The 17,298-nt window shown below is 36.8% G+C and overlaps 1 protein-coding gene across 7 annotated transcripts in view; it reads left to right on the plus strand.

Annotated features, from left to right (window-relative positions):
* EPHA6 (EPH receptor A6) overlaps positions 1-17,298 on the plus strand; it is a 986,592-nt gene that overhangs the window by 430,251 nt on the left and 539,043 nt on the right. For all 7 annotated transcript variants that reach the window (XM_074389177.1, XM_039480541.2, XM_074389178.1 and 4 more), the window contains one exon: positions 16,902-17,057. In XM_074389177.1, the coding sequence (XP_074245278.1) occupies positions 16,902-17,057 (156 nt within the window). The remainder of the gene's footprint in view (positions 1-16,901; positions 17,058-17,298) is intronic.

A 17,298-nucleotide genomic window follows, 5' to 3' on the forward strand; every position in this document is an offset into this window, starting at 1 on the left:
AGATAATGAATATTTTGAATATCTCCTTTGGTAAGTGTTATCCTATAATATTCTCATGTAATTTTGACTAATAAGCATACATTGATTAAGTATGCATACAAGCAATCATACATTCATATTTGCCTCTGCTCTGTCTGCAATATTGTCCCAGTGACTCAGCACACACAGAAAACTTAGTATTAAGTAATTTACAATGGAATTGAGAAGACATGCCACTTTATGTGAAATAAGAAATAACAAGTATTAAAATGAGGATGCATATGATAATTGCAATGATAGGTTACAGGAGAAGAGAAGAATGTGATAATTATTACCAGGAATGTCTCATGTCACACACACAAACACACAAACACACACACACACACACACACTCTCACGCACACACATGTATTTGTATAATGACAAGATTTACCAATGTTTGGTTATAGGAGTCAGAGAGACCTGGCTTCAAGAGCCTGACTTGCTTACGTGTCATCTCTGTGACCTTGAGCAGCAGCCTGAGCTTTCGTCTCCTTTTTTGTAAAATGAGTACAGTAACACTCACATCATTGGGTTTTTATTAAGACTTAAATAGAATATAGAAAACATCAATTTGTACTAGATAAAAATGGTCATTATTATATTGATTACAGCATGATTAATAACTTTTTATAAAAATGTATGCCTTCCTTGCTTAGTAAAATTTTATGGCTATAATTCAATAATTTTTACATTATTTTTTCTGTCCTATTCAACCACAGAAATGACACAAAATATATGACAGTGGGACATTCAAAATTGTCAGATTGAAAAATAGATTGTAAATTTGTTGTGAAGGCAGCAGAAGATAGGGTTGTCAAACTTTACTGAGGTGTCAGAGTACGTGATACTTTGAGCAATGATGAGTGAGTTTGGTCAAAATGTTGAAATCACGCATACAGTTCATTCAATGATGAATCTATTCTTCAATTGTAGATTAAAAGATGAAATATCTTATTTTTTACACAAAATGAGGTGGCCACATAAAACATTTTAATGGAATAAAAGTTGTGGAATACATTTTTATTTCTAATATTTTGAATAAAGCAATATTAGCTTCATTTCTTACAAAAAAGAAATATGATTAAGATAATGTAAAACAATTAAAACCATGTGTCAATTAAATCTCACTAAAGATTGTTATAGTGTTTATAATCTGAGTATACTTATATCAGTTTGTTCTCACACTGTTTTAATATAAAGAACTCCCAGAGAATGAGTAATTTATAAAGAAAATATGTTTAATTGACTCGCAGTTTGCAGGGCTGGAGAGGTCTCAGAAAACATACAGTCATGATGGAAGGCACAGGAGAAGCAAGTACCTTCTTCACCAGGTGGCAGGAAACAGAGTGAAGCAAAGGGAAGAGCTCCTTATGAAACCTCCCGATCGCATGAGAACTCAGTCACCATCACAAGAATAGCCTGAGGGAAACTGCCTCCAGGATCCCATCGCCCCCCACCAGGTCCCTCCCTGGACTTGTGAGATTTATGGGGATAACAGTTTGAGATGAGATTTGGGTGAGGACACAGAGCCAAACCATATCCTTCATCAATTATCCTTTAAAAGTGTGGTTCACTCCATCACTTCCTAGATTGCAAAATAAGCACAGTGTTCCATTATAATGGGTAACTGATGATGAAAACTCAGATTGTAGGTTAGAACAGACCTCTGTCTAACTCTTGGCTTTTTTTATATGACCTTGAGCAAATGTTCCGGTTACCCAGTGCTGCATAAAAAAAAACAAAAAAACAAATTTAGTGACTGAAAACAACACTGATCATCTATTTTGCTCACAAATCTGTAACGTGAGCCAGGATTGGCAAGGGCGGCTCATCTCTGCCCCAGGCAGCATCAGCTGGATTGACAGGAGTGGGAAATGGAGGATTTACATTCCAGATAGGTCACTTACTCATCTGGCAAATTGGTGCTGATTGTCAACCAAGAGCTCAGCCAGAGCTATGAGCAGAGAACCTAAATTCTTATCTGCGTGACCATCTCCATGGCTTCCTGGTCTTCCTCCTGTCGCATAGGTAGTATCTGAAAATAAGCATCCCAAAGAATCAGGAAAAGCTCTTACCTTTTATGACCTGGCCTAGGAAGAAAGTCACTTCTACCACAGTTACAAGCACACTGATTTCAAGAGAAGAGAGCAGAGGCCTAACAGTTTTGTGGAAAGAATGTCTATAAGAAATTGTCAAAAGAACCTATCTTTTGAAAGATATTGTTGGGGCATTTGTTGGAAAACAATCTGCCACAGTACACTATTTAATGTTACTTAGCTTCAGGTTCCTCATCTTCATGACAAAATGATAGACACCCTTCTAGTCACTTTATACACATGCCGTTTATTAATCCCTCACAGCCACCCCTGAGTTAAGTGCTATCTTTTATTCCCCTTGGCTTGGTCGGTTTGGGCTGCTGTAATAAAATATCATAGACTATGTGTGTTGCTTAAACAGCAGAGATGTATTTCTCACAGTCCAAGATCAAGGCACTGGTAGGTCTGCCGAGTACGCTCCCTTCCTTATTTGCAGATGGCCATTTTCCAGTGTCCTCACATATAAGAGAGCAGAGAGATCTGGTTTCTTCATTCCTTTATGAGGGCACTAATCCCATTCAGACCTCCATCCTCATGACCTACTCACTCCCCAAAGTCTCCGTCTTCAAATATAATCACATCAGGGATTTTAGGCTTCAGCATACAAATTTTGGGGTGACATACACACTCAGTCAATAGCACCTATTCTACAGAAGAGAAAACTGACACACATAAAAATAAGTCACCTTAAATGATAGAGCAAGTAAACTGAGGAAATGGAACTCAAACCCATGTGATCTAGCTTGACACATTCTTTTTTACTTTGTAGTTATTTTTATAATAATAGCCAAAATATTATAGGCAAGGTACTTAGCAAAGTGCCTGGCTCATTCTGAATGTTCAATAATTATAAATGGTTTTGTCGTAGCTGTTATTACTAATGTATCCTATAGTAAGTTACTGGATATTTTCTTTTTGAAGATATTTTTCTTTATTGACAAAAGCAAATTCAGTCTGACTTAAAGGGTGTACAATAAAGGAAAATTGAAAGAAAAGGTGAGAAATTGTCTTAACTAGATGGCCTACAAAAAATAGTGAAACAAGAATAAGAATCTCTGACTAGGGGATACAAATACTAAATAGTATTTCATTTCAGGATATGTGAGAATGTGGTGATAGATTCACCAAGCATTTTTTAAAACCAGTGCTAAATATGAACGAAGTCATATTAATGTGGTAATAAGTATGGCTGACTAAAACATATCGGGAACATAAAATTAAATAAAAATCACATTTGAAGATAAATGTTGGGACATTTAAAGATTGATCAATATTTATAGAGACAACATAGTGGCTTCTAATGTTGTATGAGTATTATTGCCAGATTATATTCAAAATGGTAATAAAAATTGAGCCTAATCCTAAAAACTGTTGCTGTAAGTCTTTTGGTCTACATACCTTATCTTAACTTCCAGAACAGAATGCTTACCTTATTCTCACACCAGAAGCAGCTTTAGAATTTTAACTTTGCTTGTCACCAGCTTTAGACTACTAAAGTATTTCTGACTGTTTTCCAAATAGTGCCCTAATCTTCAAACTTCTTCCTCTCTTGAGTGAATGTGCTCTTTTTTTGAATCATCTCTAACATATAAATTATAAATCTATGATTAAGAAAAGATGATGAAAGATAAAATTGAGGTCTTATACATTCACTTTATGCTTATTAATGACAACTTACCTGAGTTTGCCAGTATGGAAATGTATATTCATTTCAGGATATTGGGTAACACGGTGATAGTTGTGTGTGTGTGTGTGTGTGTGTGTGTGTGTGTGTGACCCCTGATTCTAAGTTAATGTGTCAAAAGAGCAACATCAAGAAACAAACTAACTGAAAACAACAGCTTATGATTTCAGTCGATGTCCTCTTTTTTACATAACCAGAAGTTTAAAACCTGACTGCTGGTCTGATACCTGGGTCCTGGTCTTGGTCCAGTTCTTAAGTCTTTGGCACGCTAAATAGAGTAAAATCCACATGTGTGCATTTGGAGTAAGCCCAAGAGTTCATAAACAAGTTGATGGATTGACTTCTCAAGCTCCTCTCTCTCTCCATGTTCTCTGGCTACTTTCTGGTTTCTCTTTAAGATTCCTTGGCAAGAAGGCTGATCCCTTATTTCCTCCACTCTGCTGTGCCCTTCTGCAACTACATTCATGTCCAGGACCGGGAGAGAAGAAGACAGAGAGAAGCAGCAGCTCAGTGGAGATTGACCCAACCCTCTTGGAACCACGGCTTCAGTGAATAAACAAGAAAGTTTCCTTTCTTAAGAAGTTCAGCTCCTGTGGTTCCCATTTCTGGCCCCTACCACCATCACCATCAAAGTGTGATTGCTTAAGGACGAGGCAAGAGTTATGCAAGAAAAGAAAAAAGGGGTGGGATTGCCACATTCTCTCTGAGAATTAGGAATTCTGATTCCCACTCCAAGCTAAAATGAGCAGGCTTGTCCTGGAGCTGTCTGTGTCCTGGTGTCCACTTCCAAGTTACCAGTCCATTCAAGCTAGGAGAGGGTTGGGTGGGAATTAGAAAGATGAAGAGAAAAATTGTAAACTTATTTCAGCTCAGTGGTACTTCACATTTTGGTCTTCTCCAATCTGCCTCCTTCTGCTTAGAGTCCTCAAATAGCTGCTTTGTGTATTCTGCCTAGATTTTATAGTTAAATGGCAGAAAGAGGTTGCTATGTGTTTACTTTTTCCTTTCTGGAACAAGAGCATCTTACTCTGATTCTGTGGGATGAAATTCATGTAACTTGCAGTATATTTTTGTAGATCTAATGGTTTTTCTATTCAGCGAGAAGTTCATTAAAGCATTTATTTGATGACAGTAAGAAACTGGAATTAGTACCAGTACCCTTTTATATACATTATCTAATCAATCTAATCATTATTTATTTATCTATTTATTTTTTGAGAGGGAGTCTCACTCTGTCACCCAGGTTGGGTGCAGTGGTACAATCTCAGGTCACTGCAACCTCTGCTTCCCAGGTTGAATCAATTCTCATGCCTCAGCCTCCCAAGGAGCTGGGATTACCAGTGCCTGAAACTATGCCCAGCTAATTTTTATTTTTATATTTTTAGTGGAGACTGGATTTCGCCATGTTGGCCAGGCTGGTCTCAAACTCCAGACCAGAAGTGATCCACCCACCTCAGCCTCCCTGTGTCATTAGGATTACAGTTTTAAGCCACCACATCTGGCCTCCTGTGTTTTTTATAGTAACCATCTTCCCAAGAAAGTTGGATTCAATATTTTGAAGCACAATACACAAGCTTATTATTTATAGACTTGGATTTGGTGATTTGAGAATGTCATTGGATGCTATTAGGTTATTCTGTAGAAACAATGTATAATGTGCTTATTTACCCTTAAGTTTTGGCATTCTATTATGTTTAAATTCCTTAATCTTACCTGCTTTTGCTAATTACATGACAACAATATTTATTGTACAATGCCATCTAAGAAAACATAAATGATACTTCTTTTTGCCAGTTTCTTAAATTTCTTTCAAGAATCCTATTATTTTGAGAAATGATATAGATCACATATTTTTACTGATAAGTCATGCAGGTTTCTCTAAACTTACAGGCTATTGAACATCAATGAGGGAAAAGCAGTCGATTATATTAATGTCAGTTCCTGTCACACAAGACACAATTCAATATTTCATCAAACGGTGAGAACTGCACAGCGTAATATGCTAGCTAGGACTTCTCATGGTCTCTTTAGTCTTCCAGTTCTCTGATAATAAGGATAAGCCTAAAAAAATTGCTAACAATATATGGTCCAACCACTCAATTGTGCAACTGCGAGTAGAACAGATTATTCTTTTCTTATTTTTTGTTTGATTATAGATGTGTGTGTGTGTGTATGTGTGTTTGTGTGTGAGTGAAAGTCACAGTCTTCAGCTGTGTTTCAATCAATATATCAATATTCTAATTTCGATTTTTTGTGGATAATGAAATTTCAAACATCTATAAGGAAATTGTATTATAAGAGAATTAGTGTAGCCAGGTGTGGTGGCAGGTGCCTGTAATCACAGCTACTCTGGAGGCTGAAGCAAGAGAATCACTTGTACCCGGGAGGCAGAGGTTGCAGTGAGCCAAGATTGTGGTACTGCACTCCAGCCTGGGTAACAGGAGTGAAAATTCATTTCCAAAAAAATAGATAATTTGTGATATTTCAATCACTGTACTCATATTTAGTTTGCCCTTAATATGTTTTTCTCTAAAAATTTGCTTTGACTTTTGCCATATGTATGACATTTTCATTGTTATTTTAAGCAATTACATTGTTTCTCAAATTATAAACATATTTTAAAATAAAAAAACAAGTAATTATTTTACACATATTTCAGAAATAAGGGTATGTTTATAATTGTATTATTCTTAACTGAATATACTTCCTCCGATTATATTATGTGAAAATTAGGAAGGTAAAAGCTTTTTGTTAAATATAGTTTATTGAATATATTAGTTTACTTCTATTTCTTTTTGACACTTCACCAACAAAAATAAGGGTATATAGAAAGTTTACTCTAGCAAGAAAAAAGCAAAACGGAAGGAAAATACATCAGGAGAGAAAGGTTAAAGTCTGTATTAGGCCATTTCTGTGTTGCTGTAAAGAAATACCTGAGATGGTTAATTTATAAAGAAAAGATTTAATCTGCTTATAATTTTTCAGGCAGTACAAACATGGCTCCAGCATACGGTTCTGGTGTGGGGCTCAGGAAGCTTTTAATTATGGCAGAAGGAGAACAGGATCCTGCACATCACATGGTGTGAGCAAGAGCAAGGGGTTGGGGAGTCGTGGTCCTAGACTTTTAAACTATATGATCTTGTATGAACTGTCTGAGCGAGAACTTACTTATAAACAAGGGGTTGCTTCTAAACCATTCATGAGGAATCCACCTCCATGAATCAGTCATCTCCCACCCTGCCCCACCTCCAGCATTGAGAATCACATTTAAACAGGAGATCTGGAGAAGATGAATATCCAGCCCATGTCAATGTCAACCAACTTCAGAAAATGAAAATCAAATGGAGGATCAATAACTCATGTAGTACTGGAAATTACTGTGCCGGGGGTAGGCCCCTTTCATCTTGTGCGTTTTTGTTGAGTAATAGCAAGGAATGGAATTGTTTACCAGATGGTAGGCCTATGTTCATCTATAGTAAGTACGGCCAGATAGTTCTCTAAAGTGGTAGCATCAACTCCTCCATTTGATATTTTACAATTCATATTGTTCCATATTCCCAGAAATACTTGGTATTGTGTGTTTATTTCATCTTAAGTATTCTAGTAGAAGTGGGAGTATTACATTGAACTTTAAAATAAGTTATTTAAATATGTCTTTGAGAAACTAGATGTAGTAGATAGGAAAATGGTATTACAGGAGACGGTAAAATATGAAGACAGAAAAATAAGAATTTAGGATGTCTCAAGTAGTCTGATTTTTACTTTTGGCCAAGATGGAGTACCATCTACTATGTGAGATAAGAAACCCCATTTATAAATGTAGGGGGAAAAGAAAAACATGTTTATGACCTGAGATATCAGGTAATTGAGAGATAGTAATTAAAAGAGGAAAGCCCTACAATTGCCCCAACTTATCATTTAGGGTAAATTTTCAGGCCCTGGCACATGGAGAAAGGACCTTGATAAAACATTATAAACTCCTTCATGGACTATTAATTGAGAAGACAGATCTGAGGGTCTAGAGAAATCAAGGTAGTGAGATTTCTCGGTGTCGGTATGACAGAGGAAAACTCCAAATAGGTGCGAGGTTCTCTGTGAGTGCTCACCTAAATTTCACTAATAAAAAAAAAAACAAAGAAGATAAAACAGATCATAAAAAGTGTGTCACTTTCTAAAAGAACAAAGGAAACGAGAATTAAGCCTAAGAATATCAGTAATCACATTAAATATACAGCTAGTGCTCGACTTACGACCACGATTGGTTCCGACAGGCCGGTTGTAACACGATTTGGTCGTAAGTTGAGTAGGCTCTATGTACAGTACTGTGAAATGATGTTATAAAAATCTTTAAGTCATATTTTATCAAAATTTTCTTTCGTTATTGTTATATATCATAATTTTCTTTGTTTATTTTATGCCATTTGTATCATCTCTACACCATTTTGTTTGTTATTTTTACACAAAGCACAAATTGCTGTACCGAGTCTGGGATAACAGTTGAAATGGTGCACGCAGAGATGGTAGTGCTGCCGGAAGCTGGTCCGCACTGTCGTATGCCCAGCTGGGCAACGTTTGCGCTGCCAGACGTGGAGCAGTCGTGGCTAGCGATTGTGGTCGTAAAGTCGAATGGTCATAAGTTGCATAGGTCATAAGATGATCAATACCTGTAAATGATCTACATACCCAAATTAAATGGCAGAGATTGCCTATTAGTTTTTTTAAACAAAACAAAACAAAACAAAACAAGACCCAGGGCTGAATCCAAGAAACATACTTTAAACATGTGAATGGAAACACCTGAAAATGAGAGGGTATAAGAAAACTTCTGAGATCGACAGATATATTCACTATCTTGATTGTGCAAAGTTTTAACAGTTGTGTAGATTTATCACAACACCTAACTGTATGCTTTATTTGAAATTTTGTGTATGTCAATTATCCTTCAATAAAGCTGTGAGAAAATAATATGGTGCATGTAGAGAGTGGTAAGAAGTATAAAATTTCTATAGCAGTGGAAGGTGAGTTTGGAAAAATAGATGTGAGTTCATCTCTGAAGGAATTTAAATGTGAATCTCAGTTTGGACTTTATTGTAGAAACCAGGTATTGGCATACCTTTTCTGTGAAAAGTCATAGAGTATATATTTTTGACTTTGAAGTCTGAGTCAAAAATCTAGAATGTCATATACTTATGTAATCATTTAAAAATATAAAGGCTGGGTGCAGATGTCCATGCCTATAATCTCAGCACTTTGGCAGGCTGAGGCAAGGCAGATCACTGAAGCACAGAAGATTGAGACTAGCCTGAGCAACATGGCAAAACCCCATCTCTACACAAAATACAAAAATTAGCTTGGCATGGCGGTGCATGCCTATAGTCCCAGCTAATTAGGAGGTTGATGTGGGAGGACCACCTGAGCTTGGGAGGTGGCGACTGTAGTAAGCTGTGATTGTACCACTGTACTCCAGCCTGGATGACAGAGTGAGACCCTATCTTGAAAAATAAATAAAATATTAAAACCATTCTTACCTTTTTCCATACTGCTATAAAGAACTGCCTGAGACAAGGTAATTATAAAGAAAAGAGGTTTAATTGACTCACAGTTCCTCATGGCTGGGGAAGCCAATTTATAAAGAAAAGAGGTTTAATTGACTCACAGTTTATTATGGCTGGGGAAGCCTAAGGAAACTTACAGTTATGGCAGAAGGGTGAAGTGAAGTGCCTACAAAGTGGTAAGAGCCCCTTATAAAACCATCAGATCTCTTGAGAACTCACTATCATGAGCATAGCATGAGGGAGACCACCCCCATGATTCAGTTACCCCCACCTGGTCTCTCCCTTGATACATGGGGATTTTAGGGATTATGGGGATTACAATTCAAGATGAGATTTGGGTGGGGACACAAAGGCAAACAAAATCATTATGTCCCTGTCTGCACCCAAATATCATATTTCTGTCATGTTATAACTTATGCCTTCCCAACAGTCCCCCAAAGTCTTAATTCATTCCTGCATTAACCCAAAATTCCAAGTCCAAAGTCTCTTCTGACGAAAGGTAAGTTTCTTCCACATATGAACCTGTAAAATCAAAAGCAAGTGAGTTACTTTCTAGATACAGTGGGGGTACAGGCATTGGGTAAACACACACATTCCAAATGGGAGAAATTGACCAGCACCAAAGGGCTACAGGCCCCATGTAAGTCTGAAATCCAGTGTGGCAGTCAAATCTTAAAGCTGCAGAGTGATCTCCTTTGACTCCATATCTTACTTTCAGGTCACACTGATGCAACGAGCTGGGCTCCAGTGGTCTTGAGCAGCTCTGCCGCTGTGTCTTTGCAGGCTACGGCCCCACTCCTGGCTGCTTTTATGGGCTGGCATTGAGTGTCTCTGGCTTTTCCAGGCACATGATGCAGGCTGTCAGTGGATCCATAATTCTGGGTCTGGAGGGTGGTGGCTCCCTTCTCATACATTAACTGGGCTGTGCCCCAGTGGGGACTCTGTGTGGGGTCCCAAACCCTATGTTTTCTCTCTTCATTGCCCTACTAGAGGTTCTCCATGAGAGTTCTGCCCCTGCAGTAGAGTTCTGTGTGGACATCAGGGCATTTCCATACATCCTGTGAAATCTAGGTAGAAGCCCCCATTGCTCAATTCTTGCATTCTGCATACCTGCAGGCCCGATGGCACATGGAGGCCGCCCAGGCTTGGGGATTGCAACCTCTGAAGCAATGGCCTGAGATGTACCTTGGCCCCTTTTAGCTGTGGCTGGAGCAAGAATGACAGGGTTGTCAGGTGCACAGAGATCTCAAGGATGCACAGAGCAGCTGGGTCCTGGGCCTGGCCCATAAAACTGTTTCTTCCTCCTAGGCCTTCAGACTTGTTATGGGAAGTGCTGACATAAATATCTCTGAAATGCCCTGGAAATATTTTCTCCATTATCTTGGTGATTAACATTCAGCTCCTTGTTAATTATGCAAATTCCTGCAGCCAGCTTTAATTTCTCCTCAGAAAATAGGCTTTTCTTTTCTATTGTACCGTTGGGTTGCAAATCTTCCAAAATTTTATGCTCTGCTTCCCTTTTAAATATAAGTTCTAATTTCAAACCATCTCTTTGTGAATGTATAAAGCTGAATGCTTTTAAGAGCACCCAAGTCACTTTGAATGCTTTGCTGCTTAGAAGTTTCTTCTGCCAGGTGCCCTAAATCATCTCTCATGAGTTCAAAGTTCCACAGATCTCTAGGGCTGGAGCAAAATACCAGCAGTCTCTTTGCTAAAGCACAGCAAGAATCACATTTATTCCAGTGCACAACAAGTTCCTTATCTCCATCTGAGACCACCTAGGCTTGACTTCATTGTCCATATCACCATTAGCATTTTGGTTGGAGCCATTCAACAAGTTTCTAGGATGTTCCAAACTTTTCCACATCTTCCTGTCTTCTTCTGAGCCCTCCAAACGGTTCCAACTTCTGCCTGTTACCCATTTCCAAAGTTGCCTCCACATTTTTGCTATCTTTATAAGAGTACCCATTCTCTTTGGTACCAATTTATTGTAGTATTCCATTGTCATACTGCTATAAAGAACTGCCCACGATTGGGTAATTTATAAAGGAAAGAGGTTTAAGGTTTAATTGACCCCTGTTTTGACATTGCTGGGGAAGCCTCAGGAAACTTACAATCATGGAGAAAAGCAAAGGGGAAGCACGACACCTTCTTCACAAGGCAGGAGGAAGAAGTGCCTAGAAAAGGAGGAAGAGCCCCTTATAAAACCATCCAATCTCGTGATAATTCACTATCACAAGAACAGCATGGGGGTAACCACCTCCATGACTCAATTACGTCTGCGTTTTCTCTCCCTTGACATATGGGGATTATAAGGATTATAATTCAAGATGAGATTTGGGTGCAGACACAAAGCCTAAAAAAATCAGTCTGTACAAATCTAGGCAGTAGGTTTGCAAAATGGCTAAACTCTTACTGTAGGCAATAGAGAATAGCATGGCCATTCTGCAATTTAAAAATGTAACTTGCATCAACTGCGGAGTGGATGTGAGCAGAGAGAAAGCAGAGACAGGCAGAACTGAGATGAATGCACTATTCCAAGAGATGTAGATTTAAATAATAAATCTGTATTATTATGGAGGAAAAGTTAAAAGTAGAAATTAAAAATGTAACGTAGGCTGGGTGCAGTGGTTCACACCTGTAATTCCAGCACTTTGGGAGGCCAAGACAGGCAGATCATGAGGTCAGGAGATTGAGACCATCTTGCCCAACATGATGAAACCTCGTCTCTACTAAAAATACAAAAAATTAGCTAGATGTGGTGGCTCATGCCTGTAATTCCAGCTACTCCGGAGGGGAGGCAGAATTGCTTGAACCAGGGAGTCAGAGGTTTGCAGTGAGCTGAGATCGCACCACTGCACTTTAGCCTGGTAACAGAGTGAGATTCCATCTCAGGGAAAAAAAAAAAACAGGTAATGGAAGTTTAAACTAAAGATATGTACCCCAACACATTTTTCTGAAGAAAGAATAATAGAAACCACTTCCTTAAATAACCTATAACTTTCCAACATGGTTTGTTTCTTGAAAGCAAGAAGTTTACAGATCCTTTAATATAAATAGAAAAATAAGGAAATGATAGAGAAGGAAGGAATCTATGAGAAATAAATTTAAAAGTTCTCAGTCTCAAGACACTGATATCCCATTTATAACCTAATTCTAACAAAACCTCAGACCACTAACTAAATAGATACACAGAATACTTATTCAATTTACAGAGCTCTTGTTACGTTATGTCATATTAGGTATTAGCATTCACCATTTATTTACCTTCATTGCATTCTTCCGTTGTTTATAAAAACTAAAGGCCAGGTGCGCTGGCTCACGCCTAGAATCCCGGTACCCTGGGAGGCTGAGGCAGGTGGATCACTTGAGATTAGGAGTTTGAGACTAGCCTGGCCAACGTGGTGAAACCCTGTCTCTACTAAAATACAAAAGTTAGCTAGGCATGGTGGTGGATGCCTGTAAGCCCACCTACTCAGGAGGCCGAGGCAGGAGAATCACTTGAACTGGAAAGCAGAGGATATGGTGAGCTGAGATTGTGCCACTGCACTCCAGCTTGGGTGACAGAGTCAGACTCCCTCTCAACAACAAAATAAATAAATAAATAAATAAATAAATAAATAAATAAATAAATGTCTGAAATATGCTAGACATTGTGGATACTAGAATATTAACCCCCGTCTCTAGCTTGTGGCAGTTACACAAAGCTGAGATAACATGTGGTAAAATAGTTGTAATCTAATATGATATGATCTCAGTGAAAGGTATATGCTGTATACTATTAATGTGTGCTGTATAAGAGAATGTGAGTGCCTCAACAATAACTTTTGGACAACAGAATTATTTATTTTTAAATGAAATATTATACTAAATGTTAATATCAAAACAGAAATATTTAAATAATCCAAATATATTTTAAGAGTGCAAAATTTTAAGGCTTTCAAAGGCAAGTTGATGTATAAAAAACATTTGAAATCAGGGATAGAGTTGAAAGTTGCAGCCCCTTTATCCAATTTTTATTTTTATTTTTTGTTTTTTTTTTGTTTTTGCATTAGAAGGAAAATCCAAGTTCACACTAATAACCATTTCAAATGGAAAGGTTAATAATGGTTGTTAAAAATGGTTGTTAATAGCTAGGTCATCTTGCAATATTAGAACAATCATTTTTCAGGCACAGTTAAATCACTTTGAACATACTTACTGAATGTTTTCACTCCTTACCTATAATACATTAAGCAGAAAACATATAAATCTATAGAAAGATAAATTGTGCCATTATCAGACCATGCATTAAGTAGACATGCATAATCTTTTGCAGAAATTCAATTAGAAGAGTACTCACACACAATCCAGTTCAATTAAACGAGTATGTATTGAGCACCTACGTTATGACAAGCACTAAGCACTGGGCAAAAATGTTCTTGTGGTGCTTACAGCCATTAAACAGGTAATTACCAAGGGCCAACTAGTGTGGAAAAGTCCCAGGTCCTTTGAGAAACTAAATCTGGTTTAAAAAGTCAGAATGGCCCTCTTAAAGAACAGTGAGCTAAAAGATAAGTGAATCACAGCCATGGCGGTTATGAGGAACTGGCAACATGCTTGTGTCATGGGGGAGAGATACAGGGAAGAGATTTTTCAATAGAGAAAACCTCAAAGCAGGAAAAACAACATAGTAAAACTACGGAAATTAAACGAAGTCTTTGGCAATCATTCATTTCTTTGCCAAATACGCCTCATTGAGGGTCTAATAATGGCTAGCGCTGTTCTAGACCCTGGAAATGCTTAGAAAACAAAAACGAAGAAAAATATCTGCCTTTTTGGAGCATACATTTTACTGCAGCGTGATTTAAAAATGAAATGCATCATGTATCAGATTTGAAGTTCTCTGGAGAGGGAGCAGATTATGGAGTATTGCAGTGGGGTGTAGCAGGAGTCGAAATTTTAAACAAGGAATCAAGGAAGGCTTCATTAATTCGGTGACATTTGAACAAAGAGCTGATGTAAGGGAAGCACCAAACCACACAGAGAGCTGAGTAAGAGCAAATGTTTAAAAACGCCCTGTTGTGGGAGCAAGCTTTGGGTGTCCAAGATTCTGAAAAAGGCCTGTGGCTAGATCAAAGTATCTAAAGGAAATAAAATGTAGGGAATGGAAAGGAAGGTCACAGCGGGTGGGGAGCAAAACCAGGCAGTGCTTGGGAGGCGATTAAGAAGGCAACAACCTTTACTCTTCGAGGAAGAGAAAGCCATCGGAAGGTTCTAAGCCCAGTCGTAACACAGTATTATACATGCTTTCAGGAGATCATCAGCTACTGGGTTGAGCATAGACTGCAGAAGGGCAAAGCCTTAACCAAGAAGGTGCAGGAAGGGAGTGTCTTCATCTGATGTGCTTGGAGAGGTAGGCAGAGCCAAATCATGGGCAACTTTAACATTAATAGGGTGGGAAATTATCCAAATTTTTGAAATAGGAGAATGTGATGAATAGATTTCTGTGTTTACAATTGTGCTGTCCACTATGATATTCACTAGCCATATGAGGTCTTTGGGCACTTGAAAGGCAGTTAGTTTGAATTGAGACCTGCTGTAAGTGTAAAGTACATACCGGATTTCAAATACTTTAACCAAAAAATTTTAAAAATTCAAAGAATGTAAAATATTTCAATGCTTGGTTTTATGTTGAAATAATATTTTGGATATATTGGGTTAAATAAAATGTTATTAAAATATAATTTCACCTGTTTTTAGTATTTTAATGTGACTACTACAAAATTTAACGTTATGTATATATGTCTCACTTTATACTGCTGTTAGATACAGTATGTTTAGAAGATCACTCTGTCTGAAGAACGGATTAAAGTGGGCAAGAATAGTTGCTGAGAGGCTAGTTATTAGACTGTTATCAAGAACAGTTGAATATCACTAGCCTATTCTAAGTATCTTAGGAGGTGTTCTAAGCATTCTGGAAAGATTGTAAGAAGTGATAAATTAACAGAAAACACTTCAGCTGGGAAATTATTTAAATTCTTGTTTTAGCTACCAAAGAAAGCAAATAAAAGGTAACAATGTCTTGCTGCACAAAATTAAGTTACAAGCAAGGCTACTTTATATTCTGAAGAGTGTTTTTGACTGAAATTTGAATGGCTGATTAAACGAAGAAAACAATATGCTTATAACTCTTCTTTATGTGTCTTATAGGTCCCATATATGTACATGTAATAAATATTTTTATATTGTGGTTCTATGGCATCCATGTTTCTAATTAATGTAAAATAGTCTTACTTCACCAAATAACATAAAAAGCCTTTTAAATAATATTTTAAATATTACTTTATTTTAATATTTTAAATATTACTTTATCTTAAAATATTTTAAATACCATTGCAATATTTAGAATGTAAGCTCCCCATTGAGATTTGCATGTTCCCTATACATTGACTAGTATATTCTGTTTTTAAATATTGTTACAGATTAAAGGTATTCTTTAAATTTCAGGTCCAACTTTTTAAACTGTTTGGCAAATTACTAACAGACCTACCCTGTTGAATATATTCGTGTATTTTAAACTGCATATTTTAGTAGAAAACAATTATTTTATTGGAAAACTGCATAAGGTAGATTTATTGAGTATTTTATGATACATTGTGTTGTAACTGCTGTCATGAGATCACATTTAGTAATTAAAGATTTTTAAACAATATTTCAATTTTGAAAATGTTAGTGGTGTTTCTCATATATTATTTATATACTCCAATTTCCTAAATTTTAGAAAAACATTTTAATGGTAGTTTTTTTAATGAACTATATACTATTTATTTATCAACAAGTTATTGAAGAGACCATTGTTGTATATTTGTGTACCACCACATCTGGTTGATGTTGATATTGAATAACCAACCTCTTGATAATAATTTTACCATGCAGAATTAATAATATTGCTTCTTTTGAATTATTAGATCATTTAAAAAATCTTATTATAAAAGCGAACATAAACTATTAATAAAACAGAGTTACAGCATATATAAAACAAAATTTAGCCACTGACAAAGGTTTTAAAGACACACTTTCACCAAATTAGAATTTTCTTCTTGAGCACGCACCAGAACTGAAGAGAAAACAGAATGTAAATACATTTTGAACAGTGTGATTTAATGTTATTTAATGCTATCTCCGAGAACAACTCAAAACAATTTCTCTTACTGCCAGTTGAGGACATCCCCATTCTTAGGTAACTTAAGTAAGCACTGATATTTTGTGTGCATGTGCCCGTGTGTGTGTGTGTGTGTGTGTGTGTGTGTGTGTGTGTATATGCTTGAGGTATGATTTTACAAATTAGCAGCCTCAGCTAAACTATGACGGCATAGTGGGTTTTATTAACTCTCAATAACTAATTTCATTTGTTAATATTAACATATATGACGTCTTTATGTATGTATAACACTACTCTGAGAACTACTGTGTGTATAAATTAAAGTATGTTGCACATGTACGAATAAAAGAATTTTAGCAATAACAACTAAAAAATGTTCTTTTTTTTTCTTTTTTTTACAGCTTGCAGACCAGGATTCTATAAAGCTTTTGCTGGGAACACAAAATGTTCTAAATGCCCTCCACATAGTTTAACATACATGGAAGCAACTTCTGTCTGTCAGTGTGAAAAGGGTTATTTCCGAGCTGAAAAAGACCCACCTTCTATGGCATGTACCAGTAAGTCTAGACATTTTGGATTTACAAATTCTGTTTCCAATCATTTTGGTCTTGTTATTCTAAATTTTAAAAATAAGTAAATGTACAAAATCTTGCATTATCAGTGCTATTTGTCTGTGATAACAGTCAAGGAAAAAGCTTCTCTCTCTTCTCACATAGTTGCTTCTCAACTCTTTGTAAAGAATGTGTTTATTCCTCAAAATTCCTTTTGATTCATGATGTGCAAATGCCAGAACTGGTT

This window comes from Saimiri boliviensis, chromosome 18 (assembly GCF_048565385.1).
Source record: "Saimiri boliviensis isolate mSaiBol1 chromosome 18, mSaiBol1.pri, whole genome shotgun sequence".
NCBI lineage: Eukaryota > Metazoa > Chordata > Mammalia > Primates > Cebidae > Saimiri > Saimiri boliviensis.